Here is a 22402-nt window from a genome sequence, read left to right on the forward strand (position 1 = left end):
GATCTCATTCTTCTCTGTTATAACTTCCCCATTCACTTTCAGACTCTCCACACCAACATTCTCTGACATATTCTCACCTCTCATGAACTTGTACCATTCACGGCCACCTTCCATGCCTTTCTCACTTAAAGATTCAATCACACTCCTTTCACACTTCACTTTAGCTTTCATTATCATTCGCCTTGAGAGTCTCTGTTGTTTCACATATTCTTCCCATGCATTCAGGTACTCAGTCTCTGCCTCATCGCTTTCATGTCTCTTTTTTCTCAACCATCTACACTGTCTACTCATTCTCTTTCGCTCCTTCCTGGCCTCTGATTTCACTGTTCCACCATGGTTTGCATACTCTCTTTCTCCTACCTACTCTCACATACCCTATCTGATTCTCGGCAGCACTCTGCACATTCTCAACCAGTCTCTCATTCAGGTGCTCACATCATGTACCCTTACATCATCATCCCACCTTCTCTCACTCAGATCTACCTGAAAGTTCTCCCACCCTACATCTCTCAGTTTCCACCTCCTTTCCTTACCTGCCACTTTCACTTCATTCTCACTCTGCATCCGGCACTCCATGACCAGCATATTGTTGTTGTTGTTTTCGGGCTTCGACGATCCCACAGATCCTGTAAGCCCTGGGCCAGCATATTGTGGTCAGACACAATATCCACCACGATACCATCCTCCATCCTTGATCCCTCATGATCTTGATCTTGATACTACAGGGATCACTCCTGAGTCGGGCCTTTGGATCGGCAGCTCCTGTAGACGACAAAAAAAAAAAAATAAATAAATAAAATAAAAAAAAAATAAATAAAAAAAACACACGGAAAAAAAGGGGGGAAAAAAAGAAGAAAAAGGAAACAGGGTCCTTTGCTCTAACCGTCTGTACATCTGGCACGCCACATTCTCTCCAGAAACTCCTTCACCGCCTCAATCATCCTTTCATTCGTTTCTCTACTCAGTCCCAGCAGCACCACCATCCACTCCCTCCCCGTCTTTTCCTCTCTTTCGTTCCTATTATTCCCTAACTCAGTCAACACCACTTGCATCATCTCATACCTGTCTCTGGCATACTTCACACACTCCAGCATCACATGCTCCACCGTCTCGTCCTCTCCCGAGTCACACATCTGGCACACTTTGCTGCGGGACTCAGACCACCTGCAACTCCTTGCATTCACATCCATACACTGTGCCCTAGCTTTGAAGAGATCACCACCCAAGCTTTCATCGTACCACTTCTCATACATCGGGGCCTCTTTCACCTTGTACCATTCCAGAGTAGTCTTTCGTTCCATCCCATTCCTCCACTCATTCAGTCCCATACTCTTCACATCTCTGTCTATCTCACTCTTCCACTTCCTCGCATCCCATTTTGTTCCCACTCTGCCTCCTCTTGTCACGACCCATTCCAGCTCATTCTGATTCACCCCAGCCATTCTCACTGCCCACCCAACCTGTAGACCATTCCTCTGTCATTCTCATACACCTTTTCCTCCATTTGCTTCCACTTTCACTCCACAGATACACCTTCCTTGCTATTCTTGCATCATCCATTCTCTCAAGCCTAATCTTGTACCTAAGTGTCGCTTTTATAAGTCTTTCCTAAAGAGCTCCATCCCATATCCCCCCCGCTTACGGCTTCTACTGCCGTGTACCTCGGTGCATTCAGTGCCAGCCTAGCTACTCTACACTGCCCCACTTCTAACTTGTCAATTTCACTCTCGTCCCATGCAATCACATCCATACCATACATTATACTGGGGACAGCCACACTCTTCAACACTTCTCTCAGCACGTCATACTTACTTGCTCTCACTACTTGCCGCGCTTCCTAAACGGCCCACCCACTGGTTCACCAAGCTTATTTTTTCATTCTTTGACTTTTCACACCCATTCGGACTCATCCACATCCCTAAGTACTTGTAATCTTGTGCCTGCTTCAACTCATTCTCTCCCAACCTCTATGCTGCATTACATTCATCCTCCGACCTATTCACAATCATCACCTTACTCTTCTCTCACTACTACCAAACCTAACTCCAAAATCTGTCTGCCATATTTTCACCTTGATCTTGATGCTACAGGTGTCCCAAGACTTATGAGGAAGGCCTTGGTATCGGCAGCTCCTGCAGGGGAAAGAAAAAAAAAAAAAAAAAAAAGACCGGTCACCTTTTTTCTTTTCTTTTTTTTTTTTATTTCTAAACTAATAACCCATTCTTCTAGCACTCAGCATTCTCTCCAAAAACTCCTTCACAGCTCTAATCATCCAACACCATCGAGCACTACTGCCTCTAGTGGCCCACCGTGCGACTCCTCCTACCCCAGGCCCAGGGTCTGCCGCTGACTGGCGACTGCCGTCTGCCCTCACCAGTCACCTGCTGGGTCCTGACGGCTGATGTGTTGGATGAACTCCTTGTGCGTTCGTCACCCTCGCTTTGAAGGTTCTAATGTCCTACTTACCTCTAACATCTCTGCTGCTTTAAACTAATGTATTAAATGTGTATATTCGGTCACCCATCCACCTTCTGTTCAGTGTAATTCACTGTTTGATCTGCTGCAGTCTCTGACGAGACAGCCAGACGTTACCCTACGAGCTCAGAGCTCATTATTTCCGATCTTGGGATAGGTCTGAGACCAGGCACACACCACACACCGGGACAACTCCTCGATTTACATCCCGTACCTACTCACTGCTAGGTGAACAGGGGCTACACGTGAAAGGAGACACACCCAAATATCTCCACCCGGCCGGGGAATCGAACCCTGGTCATCTGGCTTGTGAAGCCAGCGCTCTAACCACTGAGCTACCGGGCCGTGTAGTATGTGTGTGTGTGTGTGTGTGTGTGTGTGTAATTCACCACGGTCGTTTGTTGGTCACCAGCCAGCCGTACGGAGCATAAGCGTGAGTGGATTAAATGTGATTTTTATGTTACTAACCGTATATACTTAATTGTCTGAGGATAAATGCGCAATAAATTTATCAAATCAATCTCTCTCTCTCTCTCTACAACAGGCTGTGATCATGCAGCCCTTAACGATAAGATATTCCACTCTAAACAAATTCTATATGTGAATACTCAGGGCCATTGAGTGGGTTGGTGGAGGTCCACTTCAACAGAATCAGTAAAGACGAGATTCAACAAGGTAAGCGTAGCTTCTAGCTTGCAGCAGAACCGACGGATTGCACTATCACCTGCATATGGCACAGTCCAATAAATACCCATTAGCAACTTAAATTGTCGAGAGACTGGCGTGCCCGTATAACTTGTTTGCTCCCTACTTGACATCCCCATTCTCTTGTGTCACTATAACTCACAGGGGATGGCATCACCTGCTAAGGAGACCTAGGTCAGCTTCACGGATACCGGTCTCCATCTTTTCAGTATCCAAGCAGGGTTGCCAGGTGGTTCCAACATTTTGCGGCATTAATTTGGGTTAATTTTGGCATTTTTTGGCAACACTAATGCCCAAGTTGGCAAACATTTTGGCAATAAAATATATATATATATATATATATATATATATATATATATATATATATATATATATATATATATATATATATATATATATATATATATATATATATATATAGAGAGAGAGAGAGAGAGAGAGAGAGAGAGAGAGAGAGAGAGAGAGAGAGAGAGAGAGAGAGAGAGAGAGAGAGTTACATTACAATGGAAGAATATTCTTCTACTTCATCTCTATGAAAACGAAGAATTTTTATCAATGTAAAACCAATAAATTGGAAATAAGTAACTACATACCAGTCTTAAAAAGTAAGGGATAAAGTCTAGACATGTGTCCAGACACCTTTTTTGAAAATTATTAAGTCATAGGCAGGAGGAACAAAACTAAATAATTTCTTATTCCAGGAATTAGGCAATTCTCCATCAATGTGAAACCTTTTACCATCTTCATCCACATCAAAACTAGGTTAATCATACATATACTAACATAAAAAAAAATCTGTATAAATAAAGTTTAATTCCTTCCAGTATCCAGCCAAATTTATCTGACATCTTATCTCAAAAGACAATGGAACAAAAAATAAACTAAAATATATATTAGAAAATAAAAGCTGTATTCCTTCTAATATCCAGAAAACATACAATATAATTGCTGCATAAGACACTGGAACAAAAATTGACTCATATTATTTGGTAGGTATTTCAACAAAAATATATTATATAAATCAAATAAAGCTTGATTTTTCCATTATGTAGCAAAATTTATAAAAACATTTCATAAGACACTTAACTAAAATGTATTATAGAAATATCCTCTTTGTGTGCTTTACATACTCAGTCACCTTTAGAGCATGAAATTATCATCATCCATATCAAGATGGTCAAGTATCCCTTCTACCTGTTCTTCTAGCCATAGAAGTGCATATTATACAGAAACAGAGGAAGTAGTAGTTGTAAAGATTTACCGATTTTTTAAGTTATACTACATATACTGTAGCAAGACATGGCTGGTCCCCATGGATGGGGATTAAAATAGCTGAGAAGTTGCATGTAGGACTGAGCCCTGTTGACGGGTCATACATATAGAATTAGCAGCATGTGTTGTAGCAGTGTATGTAGTGTTTAATGCATGTATTAAATTAGAATGTAATGACGAGGTCACTCTGTGACTGACAAGGATAACCTCGATGGGTCCTAGTGCCCCTTTGTTATCCTTAATTATATGTTATGTTATGTTAACAATCTTGGGCGCTTGTGGGGAACCAAAAGAACCTCTAACTTACGCTTATGCAAGTCCATCCATGGCTTCTTAGTTCCCTTGGGCATGATGATAAATTTATAAGCCAAGGAATAGCATAGCCGTGGCTCCAAAGCCTGCTGGTAGCCCGCCAGACGAGTGTTTTTGTTTACAGTGCCGTGAAGTTCTTAAATATCACTATAGAAAACGGCAATTTTTTAACCCAGGCTATTTAATTTACCATCTTGGATAAGAGTGAAATAAAAATCTCCACCGATTCCATGAGGGGGGGGGGAGTAAAAAAAACTATGCAGATTTGATAGGAAATTATAAACATTTCTCAAAATATGGCATTTTTATGGCAAAACTACAAAAATGCCATAAGAATTTGGCAGTTTTTTTAAGAGATAGCCATTTTATGGCACAGTTTGCCAAATTTGGCACCACCTGGCAACCCTGATAACAAGGCCGCGGCATGGCGGCTGACCCAACCTTTTGGTGTCGCTCTCGTTCTCACCAGACATTTGCCAACAATAGGAAACTTCGTCATCTAAAGATTCCCGGGTCCGGGCATCGCTGTTGGCCCCCCCAAAAAAAGGCAACATTAAGAGGCATCACGGTGAAACTTCTATTGGGAATAAGGAAGGCGTAATATGTGGCCCGCAGTTTCGAATCCGATGTGGCATGTGAATATGATTCAGTGAACTTTAATCGGAACATCACTTACATTGATATATAATTTATAAAGAAAAGCCAGTTATTCTTTTACAGTTCAAATTGAAGCAATTCATGAACACAGATAAGGAATACAAACATAAGAAATTATTTGACTACAGAAAACCCTCAACATTCAAGGAAGGTGCAACACAGAAAATCAATTATACTCAGGAGTGACTTGCCCAGATTAAAGAGCCGTTCAACTTATCCAACAAATTTTATCCATTTTCTTCGTCTTCTTCACTCTGACATTCCCCAATGCTCTATGCAACACTTGCATACTTCACTCACTCCAGCATCATATGCTCCACCGTCTTACCCTTCACACACATTGATGCTTGCATTTACATAAATACACTGTCCTTGCTCAAAAGAGATCACTACACAAGCTTCCTTCATATCACTTTTCCTATTATGGGGCCTTTATCTCTCTAAACAATTCCAAAGTACTTTTGTTCCATATCACATCAATATTTTCACAAAAGAAACAGGACCCAATTAAAGATTTAGGATTCATCTGGAAACCAAGTGAAGACACACTTTAAAAATCGATGATTCTAAAGACCCTGATACAATATTAAAAAAGAAAATAACTAAGTTAGATGTTAGTGCTATTTGATCTATCAGTTACAATCGTCAAGAATATTTTTATGTACTAAACACTTCAGGTTAATGACACTTGTCTTGTTAAGGACTAACAAGCCCTGGGAAGGAATATCATGTTCTTGTGCAGAACCACTATATGCATAGATGCAAAACACTTACTTTAAAAAGGTAATCAATCACTTTTATCTTTTCTGTTTTATGTTAAGAAATACATAATTACATCATAGAGAAGTAATGAAATAGACAAAGGATTGATGATTGTTGTTCTTAAATGATATATACAAGGGTGATTCCCATGAAAATTTGAGAATAGCTTGAAGATTTGAAAGTGACACAAAAATGTATATCACTACTCAAAATTTTATATACCCTTAATGCCTATTTCAATTATATAAAATATAGGTTGCATTTTATTATTACATATTTCTTTTTTTTGTGTCCATTTCAAATTCACGTGTTGAGGATGAGGGTCAGAGAAGACTTGCCTCACCCACGTGAGACAAGGATCCACAACTTAGAAGCTCCGTGTGTATTAGTAGATGAGCAGCTGAAACTTTTATATTTTCAAAATTTCATACAAAAATATGAGGAATCTTTCATATACAAAAATGTGATTTGTATTTTGTAAGGCATTTCCATTATGAAAGTCTAACTTTTGATAATTCACTCAATATAACGGAAGAACCTTGCATGATTTAAGTGCCAGGATGTTCTCTCACCATGTTGTTGGACAGGGAATAGTTAACTTGTGGCAGACTCAGCAATTCTTACAAAGTTGTTTTTGAAATCTTCCCATCCTGCATCCATCAGTAAAAGTTCCTGATCACTGCTTTCACCCATATGTTATAAAACTTAATCTAGTATTTGATATCTAATAGATTCCTTTTTTGATTGTAAAAACATCTAAACTATACGGGTTTAGATGTCAATGTTGTTATTGCCTAAATACAAAAATGTTGTGTTTACAAAATATATAATTCAAAACAATGATCAAGATACTGATAAATAAGACTTTAGAAAATTGCTGCTCCTCCGATTGATCACATTTTTACCTTAATGTGCACAATATTCACCGGTGAAGTGTTCCATTGAACACCAAGGTATTTCATTTCAGCCTTACCCATGTGATTCTGGATTAATGTGTTGCTGTGAGGCAGCAAAATATGCTTAATCAAAGTACAATGGATAGGCTTATCACAAACAGCCTAAAACAAGTCAGGTAAAGCTCAAGAATTACAAAAGTAGGAAAAGTGTTAACACTGGCATTCAAACGGATAATTCCAAGTGATGTCTTTGTTAATACAATCTGGTACATGTACTTACTGAAGTTAACAAAAATAATTTAACATCCAATTTTGGAACAAAACATAAGTAAACAATAAAGTGGAAACACCAGTTCCAGTTAACAAATATATACAACAATGGCAGGCCACCTCTGTTCATCCTATTCAAACACTGTGTACAACACACACTGTCATAGATAACCTACAATACGTCACCCAAAATTACTCACTTCATGTGAGAGAGAGAGAGAGAGAGAGAGAGAGAGAGAGAGAGAGAGAGAGAGAGAGAGAGAGAGAGAGAGAGAGAGAGAGAGAGAGAGAGAGAGAGAGAGAGAGAGAGAGAGAGAGAGAGAGAGAGTCTAAAACATTATAATGCCGAACATATCTGATGAGGCCAGACTAGAGTAATTATCAGGGATAGTTGTGTTTGTTCAGAAGCAGACATAACTGCTGTACAAAGTTCACATACCAGATAAAGTGTTCATGCTAACACTGTTAAGTTACTAACGTCAAAACTTTATTTGTTCACTTGTTTTAGTGCCTTTATAAGAAATTAATGTTTTAGCCATGTATTCTGCCAAGTTACTACATCTTGTATCAAAAGTTAAAATTTTGGATAGTATAAAATATTTATGCCATTTAAGATTAACAAAAGATCTTCATAATAATGGAAATAAAGCTTCGACAACAACTGAATATACGTTCTATGTATTACTGCCTTAGCCACAAGAACAGACTGAATCAATTTGTTACATAAAACTAAATTCACCACTGTCAAAAATAATACTGACATAATCTTACAGTAATGAATAAAAATCCTAGCCACTTTAAAGATAGTTATATGAAATTATATCCATTAAAAGCACCAACCTATATACAGAATATTACAATAATATAATAAATCCTTATTATATTTTAATATATTACCAAAGGAAGAGAAAAAATACAATACAAAAATAAAATAAAGTAATAAAAAGAAAAAAATTGCAGTTGCAGTAATGTAAAATATAATAATGAGGTGTTACTCCTTTGGATGTTCTCTGATTACTGATAATTTTTCCCTTTAAATCAATTACTGCTGGAATCTGTTACTCAAAGTAAGCCTGGTTTACTGGTTACGGTGTTTGAGTATACAAAGTACAGTGTGAAATAGTTCAATGAACTGTTTGGATGAATGTGTATATAGCCTAAAATTTAGGAAGGAAAAAGATTCATGTATCAGCTTCAACATATGCCCGAATACCCACACTGTCAACATAACTGAAAAAAGTATGTAAAGCAGTTGACTTTCCATGGGTTCATGCCCAGCTTTCAGTAATAGAAGACTATACTATTAACTCTGCTTGAGGGAGAATCTTGATTTCATTATCTGGACCCTATTGTCTAGTTTTGTGATATGACTGATGATAAAAGTGACCAAACTGATTTGAAATGCTGACATAAGGTTTCAGTATTTAGTATTGTGCCTCAGGTTTGTGTTACAATTATCACCTGTCAGGCCACACAGGATGACCTGACCAGCATGTGTTGACTTAATATCACAACTTACATCCAGGGAGTTAGGGTAAGTTTTCTGCACCAGCGTCAATCTTTGTGTGCTGCTGGTCGTGCCATAGTTCACGGAAGCCCATAGTTGTTATGATCAGCACTACTGTGGTGAGATCAACAATGCAAACTCTTGTACCAAGTCTCAACAAAGCTTATCTCTACACTCATACTAGTAAAAACAAGCTCCATTGACACACAGCCTTGTTTAACAAAGGTATTCATCTATCTGGTCTGTACCTTCTGTAAACACAAACAATGGCAAAAACTGGCCTGTAATCACATTTCTGTATTGATAAAAACAGCCATTATTAGTTACAGTTAAAGGCTGTATGTGTTGAAAAAGATACTGTACATCAACTGCAAATATACCTAAAATAATGCTTATGAAAATACCCTGATCCACTGGAGATAAACATGAAAACTGGTCAAGCTTAAGAGACTCACCATGTAACCCACAAAAATAAGATCTGTCACTGGTAAAAGAACTACTGTATATTCTTTTGAGTGTGGGTTAATGCACTCATAGCTTAACCTTTCCATGGAGAAGAGTCCATCAACAACAATGCCTTAACACAACTAGTCACGGGTTTTTCTGCGGGGAGTGTGTATTGTTTCTGTGTAAGCAATCACCACTCAGGCCATTACCATATTCGTCCCTCACCAAGGGTCCACAATGCTGCTTTGAGTAATGTCTTTTATCTGCAGTATGCTTCAGAGTTCATTGCACACCACCACTGTCTTACCTGTATATGATTGAGCTCCTTAATGTTTTTTTTCATATTGTAAGAGAATATTATTTTCTTTGGCCATCTATTCCATACAATATTTATCTTCATTTGACTATTCTGACATTTCCATCTTCATAATGTAGGGAATTACAGAATCTATCTGTACATTTCCTATTAGACCAGCAAAGAATAGCTCTTCCATAACCTGAAACGAGAAAATTAGGACCTCTCTCTCTCTCTCTCTCTCAAGTGAATACAGTGCTCATCTCAAGTCTCCTACAATCAGGAAGTATGAACGGGGCCGCCACTGTTCGTACTTTCTTGTCCAAAATGGAAAGACCCTAGCAAGGGGGTAAGTGATATGGACAAGGAAGTACGAATGGACAAGTGGGAGGAGCTAAGGGTAAGGTTTATGGTACGTGCTACCAATCATCCCTCAGTTGCCTCTTAGCCTTTGTGGGGAGAATTTTTTTTTCAAGTGTTCCGACAACACCACCTAGGCGGCCAGTGTTTTTTGCAGACAGAGGTGCTTTCTAGCCTTAATATGGGCAAGAACAAGTATTTATCACAAGAGACAATAGCCCAGATCATAGCTTTACATAAAGCCAGTCACCAAACAAAGGAAATAATAAAGCTGGTTGGAGTTGGCAAGATGTCTGTGTGCAAGTGGGTTGCCATTTTTAAGAAGGAAGGTGGCTGTGACACACCAGGTTACAAACCAAGGAAAAAGTACCCCAAAAAGACATCCCATCGTGCTACTAATGTTATCAAGAGACAGTTAGAGCATAATCCACGTGTTACTGCCAGAAAAATAAAAGAAAGTAACCCGGGACTCTTTGGGGAGGTTAGTGTACGAACCGATAGCCACTGCATACATGACCTTGGGTACACAAGCCACCACCCAGTGAAGAAGCCTCTTCTCACCCTTAACCAGAGGTACTGTAAGGTTGAGTTGTGCAAGAAATATCTTCAGTGGGATGCTGACAAGTGGCTGGATGTTCTCTGGACCGATGAGTCCACCTTTACTGTGACTGGCAATAGGGGTGGAAATGTGTATCGGCGTGCGGGTAGCAACCCTCTTGACCCTCAGTATGTTCAGCAAACAGTGAAATACCCTGATTCTCTCATGGTATGGGGAAGTTTTAGTGGAAGGGCTAGTATAACCCCTGCACAGCTTACCAAGTATGCCACTTCTATTCCAAACCGTCTTCGTGAGATCATTGCACGTAAAAGCCACCCATCAAAGTATTAGATGTAAGGAGTGAGCTTTTGTTCATTGATTTATGACTCATTCATTCTCCTCATCACTCACTCTCGCTAAACGTTCGTACTTCTTTGTCGAGCACTGTGTATATGTATACATACATACATATATATATATATATATATATATATATATATATATATATATATATATATATATATATATATATATATATATATATATATATATATATATATATATATATATATACTGAATCCTTTACATCATATGTATACACAACTTTGAATCTATGAACCAAGCTCACATTTTTCAATGATACCTGAAATTGACCATAACCAATATAATCATCTTACCATATTGGAAGAGCACTATAGTTTTTAAATAGGCATATTCATGTTCATCTGGCTGAAGTTTAGTCATGGCTGACACAAAATCTTGCAGTCGACTTATGTGCTCTGAAACCTGTAAAATACAAAGATAAATTAAGACAGCTTCTTCCAACCATATTCACACTTAATATATGGGTATAATCACAAATACATTGACATGTTGCAAATAGTCTATTGTAGAATTCTATATCATGTTGTTTTTCAGATCCAAAACTAAATCAACAACAATGTGGAAGACTTCTTTGATTTTACCTGCTTGAACCTAGAAGGTGTGAGTTTTTCTGTGGCAGCAGCTTGAGTGAGATGTGATACAATAGCTGTGAGGATGGTGTTGAGGGACATGATTCTGCTGCACTGAGCCATGCCTAGCGTGAACAGCTCGGACCAGCATCCTCGCACCAATGCCACTTGTGACTCTTGACTGAATGGTAATAAAATAAATCAATTAATCAAATAATTAAATATACAAGTAAATAAATTGGTAAACAAAAGAAAATATAATGACTACAAAAATGTTTCTCATCAATTTTGTATAATAATGAAAGCAGAAAATGTGAACCTTACCTGAGGCACTGAAAGGAGGGGATATTTCTTGCCCAATGAATGGAAAGGAACAGCAATCTTGATGCTGACTCACAGATGTAGTGTACATTGAGGTAGGCAGGCATTGGGGACGGGGCAGTTAAATTGAATGGTACTAAGCTGTCTGCCAGTAGTGGGCCATCCAGCTCATATGTGCTGTTACTTTCAGTGTCTTCGCAATCACCATTCTCTGAGCCATTGAACTGAAATATGCCACAAATTATTAATAAATACGGATTCATCTTATTGTATATCTATGGTAGATGAAATTTTCAGCACCAAACAGGATTGCTAAAATAAATAATCAAGTGAAAAACTAAATACAGTTTTTTCCTAGATTCATGATTCATTTATTTTCTATTTATTTATTCTTTTTTTTTCTCCCTACAGGAAGCCAATTTGATCCTTTCCATCATATCTCTTCTGTATCCAATGATCTGCCTCCTGTCCTTGAAAGAAAGTGGAGCTCAGTGCTTATTGCTGCTGTAATGTGCACAAAGACTACATCGTATTTTCCTAGTTCATCTTCACTTCTTTCCCTGCTAGTTAAATCTAAAAATGTGTCCCACAAACAACTAACAAGTTCACAAATCTGTTAAGCACCACTTACTTTTGCCATATTTTCTATTGCCCGTTTTACTTGCTTTTCATTCATGTGTTTATCACCATCTCCATTTGCTGCAGGAGAATCGTCCTCTTGCCGCGCATCACCATTACTTGTTTCGTGCCAATCTGGAACACAAGGCAACATTAAAGTAGGTTTCAGTTGTTCCAGTGAAACTCTAGCTATATTACTGAGATGACGTGTTTCTTGCATGGCTGTGGCACTTAATAATAAATATATTAACAAATAAAAAATAGTTACATCTAATGTAATATAATGTAATCCCCTCTTACCTGCTTCTTTGGATTCCACATTGAAAGCTCCTTCAAAGGCCTTTGCCATTTGGATGTGCAGTTCAGCTAAGCTGGTTGGGGGCTGGGAGGGGATGTCCTTACCCACTACTGGAGTCTTGCTGGATGCCAGTGTTGGGGATTCAAAGCCAGATATTGGATTGACAGTTATGGGTGGACTTTCTTCTTTGTCTTGCCGGTCTCCAGCACCCAAAAAGCTATTTGGTTTTCGCTCTGATTGGACTGCTGTTAATGTGGTTGGGGAAAATATTTGGTTAGGGATAATTCACTGTGGCTTATGCCTTACTTTACTCTTCATTCATATCATTAAAACTTGTCAAAATATGATAGCAAAACTGTATTACTTTATATTCTAAAATGTATACAAAGCTACTATTAATACAAAACCATATTATACAAGCAAATTTAACATATTTTCTTTACATTTTTTGTACTAAGGTGATAGTGCATGATTAGAGAGCAATATTGTGATCATACTTTACAAAAATCTAAATCTGTGAACCTAAATTGGTAATTTCTAAACAATGAATATTCTATCACATCATAACAACATATGAATGACAATGTTAATAAAGAATATATCTTTGATGGTAATGAATTTACTTTGAGTCATAAATAAACTTTGAAATAAAAAATTCAATAATGTATAAAAGAGAAAAATGGAAAAGTGAAAGTTACCCCAAGGCTCTAGCTCAAGAACTGGACCATACATGGCCATCCTCAATATTGTGCAAAGTAGTAATGAAATTTTGGTGCAAAAAGAACCCGTGAAAGCAAAGTGATAAAAAAAAAAAAAAATAAACAAGTGACAAAAATTTGAATAAAAAAAATAAGAATAAAAAATAAAAACTTTTAACTGAAGTGATCATCTCAACTGGAGGGAGAGGTTGCAAGGCCCCAAGTGACTACTATGAATCTTCCTTCTGCATTCTCGACTTGGTGATCTGAAACAGCTAGTGCCATCATAAAGAAATTGAAAGGTGTTGGGGGGCATGAGAAAATCCCACGAGTCTCAAGGATAGAATGGAAAAGATATTGCATGTTTCAAGGAGGAATGTACCCCAGATCAATATGTGAGTATTTCATCAGATACGTAGATTATCTTGCCATTATGAAAACCACTTTTCTTGAAAGAATTTTAGTTGTTTCCAGATGTGAAAGAAAGATCATTGCAATAACATGTGACAAACACAATCCCATCAATTTACCTTCAACAAAAGATAATAATGCGTGTCTAATGAACAAGATACTTCTAATAAAATTTCTCTATGTGAAGCCAAACACCAAAAGTGCAATGCGATGGGGAGTGTTTGTCCATGTTGGTCCTGCACCATACATAGGACATGTCTCTCACAATCAGTCAAGAAGGGGTCAAACTACAGGATAACTTTGCTTGCCCCTTCAAGATCATCAGAGGCATCTCATGCTGTAAGACACTGCTCTGCTGTAGGCCTCCAGGTATTGTGGCTACCCTGAACTTTTGCATGTGATTAATCAAAAAAGAAAAAAAAATGGCACATGGCATGCCATTTCTTATACTATAATTGTCATTCTTAAATAAGTGAATGAATTAATAAATAAATAATCAAGATAGCACGTCATCGGAGGTGCTACAGCTAGCAATGTCACAGTGAAGAGGGAGGTGCTCAGTCTCCCTAGAGATACCACACCAGACACCTGAGGCAACACAGCCACCAACTAAGCTAACTGGCAAGTAGCCTCAGATGACACATGACCATGATAACTCTTGGAGGATCTAAGAAACTTCATCCTCTTTTTGTTCACCTCCTGGATAGCAACACGCAGCTTTGCACGAGGCAGAGGCAAGGGTATGGATGCTTGAGTCCAACATGCTAATCCACTTGACCTCAGTCTAGCTGAACTTGCACAGTGGTCACCCAAATGTCTTAACAATAGGTTACTCATGCTTAATGGTCATGCTAACAAAGCACCAAAGTCAGCTGACTTGACCACCCATGAATATCCTGTCTAACAAAAGTGCACCAGTTCATTGGAATGCAAGTCCTATTTTGATCGTAAGCAATTATCAATCAGTTCAAAATAATCCACTTAAAAACCTTTACTAAAATTAAAATGCATATCATATGTTTAAATCAGAACAAATTCTATCAAGTAGTGTAAGAGAAAACACTACCAATGAAAACTGAATGAAATCAGATATGAAATCTTTCAGATTTGTTTGTAGGTTTTTTGCTCTAGTATAAAGGTGCATGACTGACAGGTGCAGTGTTCCTCCAAGCTTAGGAAGTAGATATCCTGCTGGACACATACCTGGGATTCCCTTCATCTAATCGATGTTAATCATTTACCCACTGAGCGTTATTTCTGATGAAGAAGCCCCAGAGAAGCAACCTTGTGGCAGCATAGTGACTGACAAAATTGTACAAGTGATAATGAGATGTTACAAAATTTATTACTAAAACTACACAAAAAAGCCTCCAGTTATGCCAGGGCTCAAAGACGCTGCCCAAATGATGGCACAGTACCAAGACATCTTGCCTGGTTGGAGTGCGAGTCTTTTTAAAAGGGTCAGTGGTCTGTGGAGGTTGCCATATGTAATCGTGGTTCCAGGGTAGCTGTACACGGTATGGCTTCAGGGTAGCTGTACATAGCATGATTCCAGGGTAGCTGTACGTAGTAGCATCTCCACATCATGCAAAGGCGTGTGCTCTCACAGGGATGTGGTGGCCAGCACAGGGGGGAAGGGGAAGGGAGGGGAGGGAGCTGCTGTTATAGTCACTACTACTCACTATGAGGTTCTATGGTAAATTTTAACACTCATCTCTAGGGAAGGACAGGGGAAAGGGGAGGGAGCTCTATTACAAAACTGAGGAGTACATTTTTTCTGGTACAATATATTACTGACACAAGACCTATGTTGAATGTTAAAATACGAAATATCATGTGAAAACAACAGAGGAACAAAGACAGTAACTTAAATGTGATCATACAATTGAAGATATCTGATTAATTGAGCAATAAGCCTGAATAGTACAATTAGAGACTGCTGCTATGAGGCTGCTTGGGTTATTTTAATGCACTGTACACTGTATTTACAGTAGCTAGGTAAGTGATATATTCCACTGATTAGTTAACAAGGTCTGTGAGCACAAGACATACAAAACAAAAAGCCAACACATAGATATTACTTGGCCATAAGTTACATAACATAATAAGCAATTAAGTTTGGCTCAAGATGAATATAAGCAGTGTTGAGAATTAAGTTGCACTATTACTAAACTAGCTAACCCCCTGCTCTGGCCACCAACTTAATATTAGGGTGCCTAAGACTAAGAAAACAAAAGACAAAACACCACAAACTTTTGTACAAATCCTTAGTATCGTTCTTACAGTCGCTGCGCATGCCCATCGCCAGACACTTCTGCAGGCGGCAGTACTGGCACCTGTTGCGGTGGTGCTTGGTCACCTCACAAGTCTTGTTCCCTCGGCACGTGTATCCCAGCTGTTTACGAATTGACCTCTTGAAAAAGCCTTTGCAGCCTTCACAGCTGATGGCTCCATAGTGGCGGCCTGTCCGGGTGAAGTGCTTGGTTATAGTTTGTCATGTCTTAGAAATGACAACTCAGATGGCAATGTAATATATATATATATATATATATATATATATATATATATATATATATATATATATATATATATATATATATATATATATATATATATATATATATATATATATATATATATATATATATATATATATATATATATATATATATATATATATATATATATATATATATATATATATATATATATATATATATATATATATATATATATATATATATATATATATATATATATATATATATATATATATACATTAGTTACTATTGATAAAAATTGAGTATTAAACTGTAGGTAGTGTCAAATTAGAATTGCTTGATAAAAAGTGACATTAAAGTTATTATAAAAAAAAAATAATAAAAAAAAATATATATATTTAGTCTCCATGAGAAATCAATATACATATTTTTTGTTTTTTAAAGAGAACAGTAATTCCCCCCCAAATCCCTAGACCTGATCTAGAAGATAGGATAAGATATGATAGATTAGGTTAGATTACAATCCCAAAGTAGGAATTCAGGGGGTCCACAGCCCCCCACCACCGTATAGGTTAGGTTAAGCTAGATTAGTATGCCTGGAGGCAAGGCCAGGAGGATCATGGCGTAAATCTAAAACTGAAAACAAACATTATACTATCTTAACAATATAATACAAGTGACGTCGGCCATTACTACCCGATGATGAGACTGCACCTCTATGCTTACTTGGATCTTTGTTTATATAATATTATGTTAGAAACTTCTGACATGTTCAGGAACCAGAAATATCACTGATAAAGAAAATGTTACGGTAATGTGATCGCATCCAAAACATACAACTAACTTATAGCAAGTAACAGTAAACAGTCCTACACAAGTACTGAGTAGTGACTCGTGAGTAGTGATCTCAACAGCCAACTGTTGTCAACAACACACGCGGGCAGTACGAGCCAATGCCGTTATTGTTCAACGCTAAGTGGCCTATATCAATACAATATGTCAATGTGTGTAGAGTAACAAAAAAATAAATAAAAAAAATAAAATAAAAAAGATGGGAAATAATGAAAATTATTAATAAAGATTAAATAAGAAAACAAAAATACGTAATGAATATTGATAAATGTACTGTTCCACAGTTAAGCTTTTCGAACCACAACGAAAAGAAAGGAAAAACAGAACGCTTCGATCCAATCTGCAGTTACCACAAATATATTATTATACTTTCTTTTTTCCATTACGGTTTTGTACTTTGCTATATTCTCTTCAAGAGAGAGAGAGAGAGAGAGAGAGAGATGGTACTCCTTTGGCTACTTATATAGATAGCAGCGGGAATGTTGCATTGCGCCGTGGCTCACCTGAGGCTCGGTCACCACACACCACACACAGGTCCATGGCCACAGGCTGACCCGTATTGCGTGAGGTGTATTGGTGAGAGTTGTCCAGCTCCCGGCTGTCAATGTCACTGCCACTGCTCGCCGCCGCCGCTGCCGCCGCCGCAGCCGCCAAGCCCCCTCGCTCCTGAAGCTCCTTCAAGCGACCCATCCATTCACTTCTGGAACATCATCAACAGATGTATGCAACTATTTCACTTTTTTTAATAAAAGGAAAAATTATCTGCCCAACTAAATAATTTATCTATTTATATTCTCCTGGACTACCTGTAGCAATCTAAATACGTATACGTGTAGCCTATTCATACGCGTATGCAGAAACTATGGGGACAGTACCTAATGTATGTTATCTATAATTGACCTAACCACCTGCCATAGTCTGTGGACAAAGTGGTGTTCTCAATCACTATTTAATGGGTCAATTTAGAAGTCCAATACACAAATCAAAGGAAAGAACAAAATAGGAGTCTTATTTGGAGAGAGAAAAAGAAGTCCAAGCCTATTACATAACTCCGTTTGTCTCTGAAGTATGCTGATGGGAGTGAGGGAGGGAGGGAGCGTCGAGGCATTCGTGGAAGGACCTGGCAGATGAAGGCGTGCAATCACTTACCCGAGGACTGGGGAGTTGCCCAGTAGGAGTGTAGGGGCAGCGCTCAGCATGGTGTGGGTGAAGAGGGCTGGATTAGTCACCATGAGGCCGCCTGCACTAGACACCAGCAGGGGGTTAGAGAGGGCGCTGGTGCTGTCCACGAAGTCACCTGTAAAGAAGAAAATATAAATGAGACAAGAAGGAAATAAAGGAGACATGTCAATAGGAGAGAGAGAGAGAGAGAGAGAGAGAGAGAGAGAGAGAGAGAGAGAGAGAGAGAGAGAGAGAGAGAGAGAGAGAGAGAGAGAGAGAGAAATAAGCCCGCTCAACTGTTGCTCCCTCCACTCCCCACAAGAATAAAATATAATACATGCGTAAAAATAAATAAGACAGCAAAAGGCATGCTAGGTCTGAGACAGCTGCAGCAGGAAGTAAGACGGGATGACCTTGAGATGGAAAATATGACCTGGGAGGAGGAGGAGAAGGCGACTGACGAATCTCTTCCTGTCCATACGCCTCGATTCTCCCCAACCTAGATACCGAATGACACAATATACCCTCGATTAATAATGTAACTCTCTCTCTCTCTCTCTCTGGACGGATAGATGGATAGACACGCAACAACAAAACGAATGACAACACCCTTCATTACTAACGTTATAAACAAACTTAACCAGAAATGAGAGAGAACAAAAAGGGCGTTAGTTTTCTCCTCCTTGCGCAAACAAGATCGCCAGCTCCCAGTCAGGCGCCAGCGGGTTGTCTGACTTCTGCAGGCTACACAGAGGGCATCATGACTCACAAGAAGGGGCGCTTACAACTTGCAAATGTCAATAGCTCATGTCTCTCTCAATGGTTTGGGTTTAATTTCATATAATGACTCTCTCTCTCTCTCTCTCTCTCTCTCTCTCTCTCTCTCTCATAAATTCTTTGCAGCTCTTGTGAAAACATTTTAATTTTCTCTTCTCTCTACTAACTGCATTCCACTTGTCTGTAACGAAGATGAGTTTCTGTTTTTTCTCACTGACATATATAGAATTCTCTCTCTCTCTCTCTCTCTCTCTGGTCAGGTAGGCTTCTGGTGACATTTGAAGACCGGGGACATAATCAACAAAGCCCCAGTCCTTCTCTCCTCCCTCCTTCCGTCAGTGCCCTAACCGCAACCTTGAGACTAACACACACACACACACACACACACACACACACACACACACACACACACACACACACACACTGCGAAAACACCCACCATGCAATACTCACTCGTCAATAAAAAGAGAGAAAAAGAGAGGGAGAGAAAGGAACAATACTCATAGTACATAAACATTAAAGACTATAATGTTAGTTTCCTCAGGAGTGACCTTGGAAACCCTCGCCTGAATACCGTAAGGATGATGATGAAAAGTAGGTCAAAGAAAATATGTGATGGAAAATGGCATAAAAGTTGAAGTGAATACATTAACCTTCCGGGAGTGCTGGCCAGGAAGACGATGGAGGAGGGAAGCCAGACAGCCAGCAGCGAGTGTGGGAGCTGCTAGAGTTGTTCATAAAAGTAACCTTACAATATCTAACCTAAACTAACCAGCCTAATTCTTTTTTTTTTTTATCTTTAAGGGAACTGGCATTCAAGCGGGCCTTTTTTTTTTTCAATCTTTTGTTACTCTTGGCCAGTTTCCCTCGTAAAAAAAAAAAAAAAAAAAACTAATCTAGCCTAACAAGCTAAACTTAACCTAACCTAACCTAACTAGCCAAACATAATCTAAGCTAACATGGATTAACTTAACCTAACCTAACTTTAGCAGACAAACATAATCTGACATAACCCAGCCAACCAAACATAATCTTGCCTAACCAGCTTCCGTAAACTAATGAGACTAACAAGCCTAATAATCTACTCTAAGCTGTGAAACATAATCTAGGTTAGCTAACATAATTTAACGTAATCAGCCTAACACAGTCTAAACCTAACCAAACTATAACTAAACAAATGTAGCTAAATAAAAATATATCCTTGCTTTTGTTTTGAGTTTTCGTCCCATATGTTATCCTTATTCATTTATTCATTCCCATTCCTAAACTTGTCTAAATGAAAGTCAACATTTTTTTCTTTCGTTTCTATAACATCCTTCACTACTCGCGTTACATTACCTAATTCTTTAACACCACGAAAGAAACGATAAATGAACTAACCTAACCTAACCTAACCTCACGTAACCTAAACCAAACATCTCATCTACGAGTAATACGTGATATAATACCCTTTCTACTCTCTCTCTCTCTCTTGTGGTCCCATACGTTATGTTTTCCTTCCCGGTATACACACAACCCGATGGGCGGACATGACAGCGGAATCAAGTCACGTCCGGCGAGACCAGGTCGGGTCGAGGTCGGGTGGTGGAGGGATGGGGGTGGGAAGGTTGGGCCCGACCACGGCTCCCACCTGCTTCTTCCAGGCTCAGGTGACAGGGAGGAGGAGGAGGAGGAGGAGGAGGAGGAGGAGGAGGAGGAGGAGGAGGAGGAGGAGGAAGACAGGAAATCAACTGAAGAAACTGGAGGAGGGATGAGGACGTTATTCTATTGATGAAAAAACGAAGACGAAGGCAAATAAAAAAGGAGGAGGAAGAGGAGGAGGAGGACCAACCGAAGAAAAAGAAGAGAAGAAAAGAAGAAGAAAAAGAATAGGAGAAGGAGAAGGAGGAGGAGGAGGAGGAGGAGGAGGAGGAGGAGGAGGAGGAGGAAGGATAAAGCCGAAGTGGATTACTTGATCGAAGTCCGGCAGACTCCAGCAAGCCTTCCCACGAGCAGGTCTTCGCTGAGGTCGAGAGCTCTTCACCTCGCCTCGCCTTGCCTTGCCACTCCGCTCCACTCAGACAAGGCCTCCACAAAATGTCACTGACCGGCTGCCGACCTGTCTCCCCCTCCGTCCACCCCCACCCCCTCTTCCGTCCCCTAACTCTTCCTCCCCACCCACCCTCCTACCAGAACGCCTACACATGCTAGCTAGGCAACTCCACATCACCTAGAAATCCCATTCATCTCAAATTATCATATCTATAATGCCTCCCTCCCGTTCTCCCCTCCCTCATTTAAATACTTAGTGACGCCATTCATGCTTGTCCTGATAAAAATTTTGCGATAGAGAGAAACTTTCATATTCTTTATACTGTCTGGTTAGTGATGAAGATGGCAAAGTAATGAAAAAAAGTAAAAGTGAACGTATGTGTGATTAAGGAAGAGTAAGACTTTTAAATAGTTATATAAATTCTTATTAACATGGATATTATTATCATCAATATTACTACTACTACTACAACTACTACTACTACTACTACTACTACCGACTCGTTTCCCAAAGACAATTATGTTCCTTTATTTATTTTTTTTTTCACAGAGCAACAGGTTATCATCCAAAATCAGTTTCCAGATGTAGTAGTTATTTCTCTCTCTCTCTCTCTCTCTCTCTCTCTCTCTCTCTCTCTCTCTCTCTCTCTCTCTCTCTCTCTCCACAATAACTCCTTGCGATTTAATACCAAATAACAGACAGGCCAACAAGACCAACGCTTTTGTAGAGAATGAAGCCATGCGAGAGAAACAGAAACAGAAACACACACACACACACACACACACACACACACACACACACACACACACACACACACACACGACAAAGCTAAATGTAGGGAGAAAAACAATAACAAGAGTAAGCATATTGTCTGTCGGTATTTGATGAAGACAATCTCTCTCTCTCTCTCTCTCTCTCTCTCTCTCTCTCTCACACACACACACACCCACACACACACACTCCAGATGAACTCTCGTGGCACCGAAGGGATATGACACTTTGAGGCCGTGTTATTCTAAAAGCCATGTGGCACTCTAGCGCTCACCAATCCCCAATGACACTGACGCAGCTATGTAGGCACTGAGAGGTCACACGACATACTCCGCAAGTCACCAAACACTTGAAAGACATATTCCAGGTCACCTTGTACTCTAAGATGAGTTTGTGTCAATTAGCTCTGTGGTATTATTCACCTTGGATCTTAAGGTTGTGTGTTGTGGCACTTACACATGAATTACTCTCTCTCTCTCTCTCTCTCTCTCTCTCAAGATGTAGACGCAATGG

The 22402-nt window shown here is 39.1% G+C and overlaps 1 protein-coding gene and 1 long non-coding RNA gene across 2 annotated transcripts in view; both read right to left on the reverse strand.

The window, feature by feature from the left end:
• Positions 1 to 707: 707 nt before the first annotated feature.
• On the reverse strand, positions 708 to 5143 carry LOC123516026. Its single transcript, XR_006678062.1, has 3 exons — positions 4760 to 5143; positions 2072 to 2132; positions 708 to 762 (listed from the first exon to the last, which is right to left on the reverse strand). It is a non-coding gene; the product is annotated as an uncharacterized LOC123516026 (long non-coding RNA).
• A 5986-nt stretch (positions 5144 to 11129) lies between these two features.
• The window catches only part of LOC123515842 (orphan steroid hormone receptor 2-like), a 125291-nt gene continuing 114018 nt past the window's right edge, over positions 11130 to 22402 (reverse strand). Inside the window, exons 5-12 of the mRNA XM_045274728.1 lie at positions 18298 to 18445; positions 17652 to 17848; positions 16049 to 16258; positions 12689 to 12931; positions 12402 to 12523; positions 11774 to 11994; positions 11462 to 11630; positions 11130 to 11282 (exon numbers count right to left, since the gene is read on the reverse strand). Of these exons, the coding sequence (XP_045130663.1) occupies positions 11130 to 11282; positions 11462 to 11630; positions 11774 to 11994; positions 12402 to 12523; positions 12689 to 12931; positions 16049 to 16258; positions 17652 to 17848; positions 18298 to 18445 (1463 nt within the window). The remainder of the gene's footprint in view (positions 11283 to 11461; positions 11631 to 11773; positions 11995 to 12401; positions 12524 to 12688; positions 12932 to 16048; positions 16259 to 17651; positions 17849 to 18297; positions 18446 to 22402) is intronic.

Source organism: Portunus trituberculatus, chromosome 40 (genome assembly GCF_017591435.1).
Source record: "Portunus trituberculatus isolate SZX2019 chromosome 40, ASM1759143v1, whole genome shotgun sequence".
Taxonomy (NCBI): domain Eukaryota; kingdom Metazoa; phylum Arthropoda; class Malacostraca; order Decapoda; family Portunidae; genus Portunus; species Portunus trituberculatus.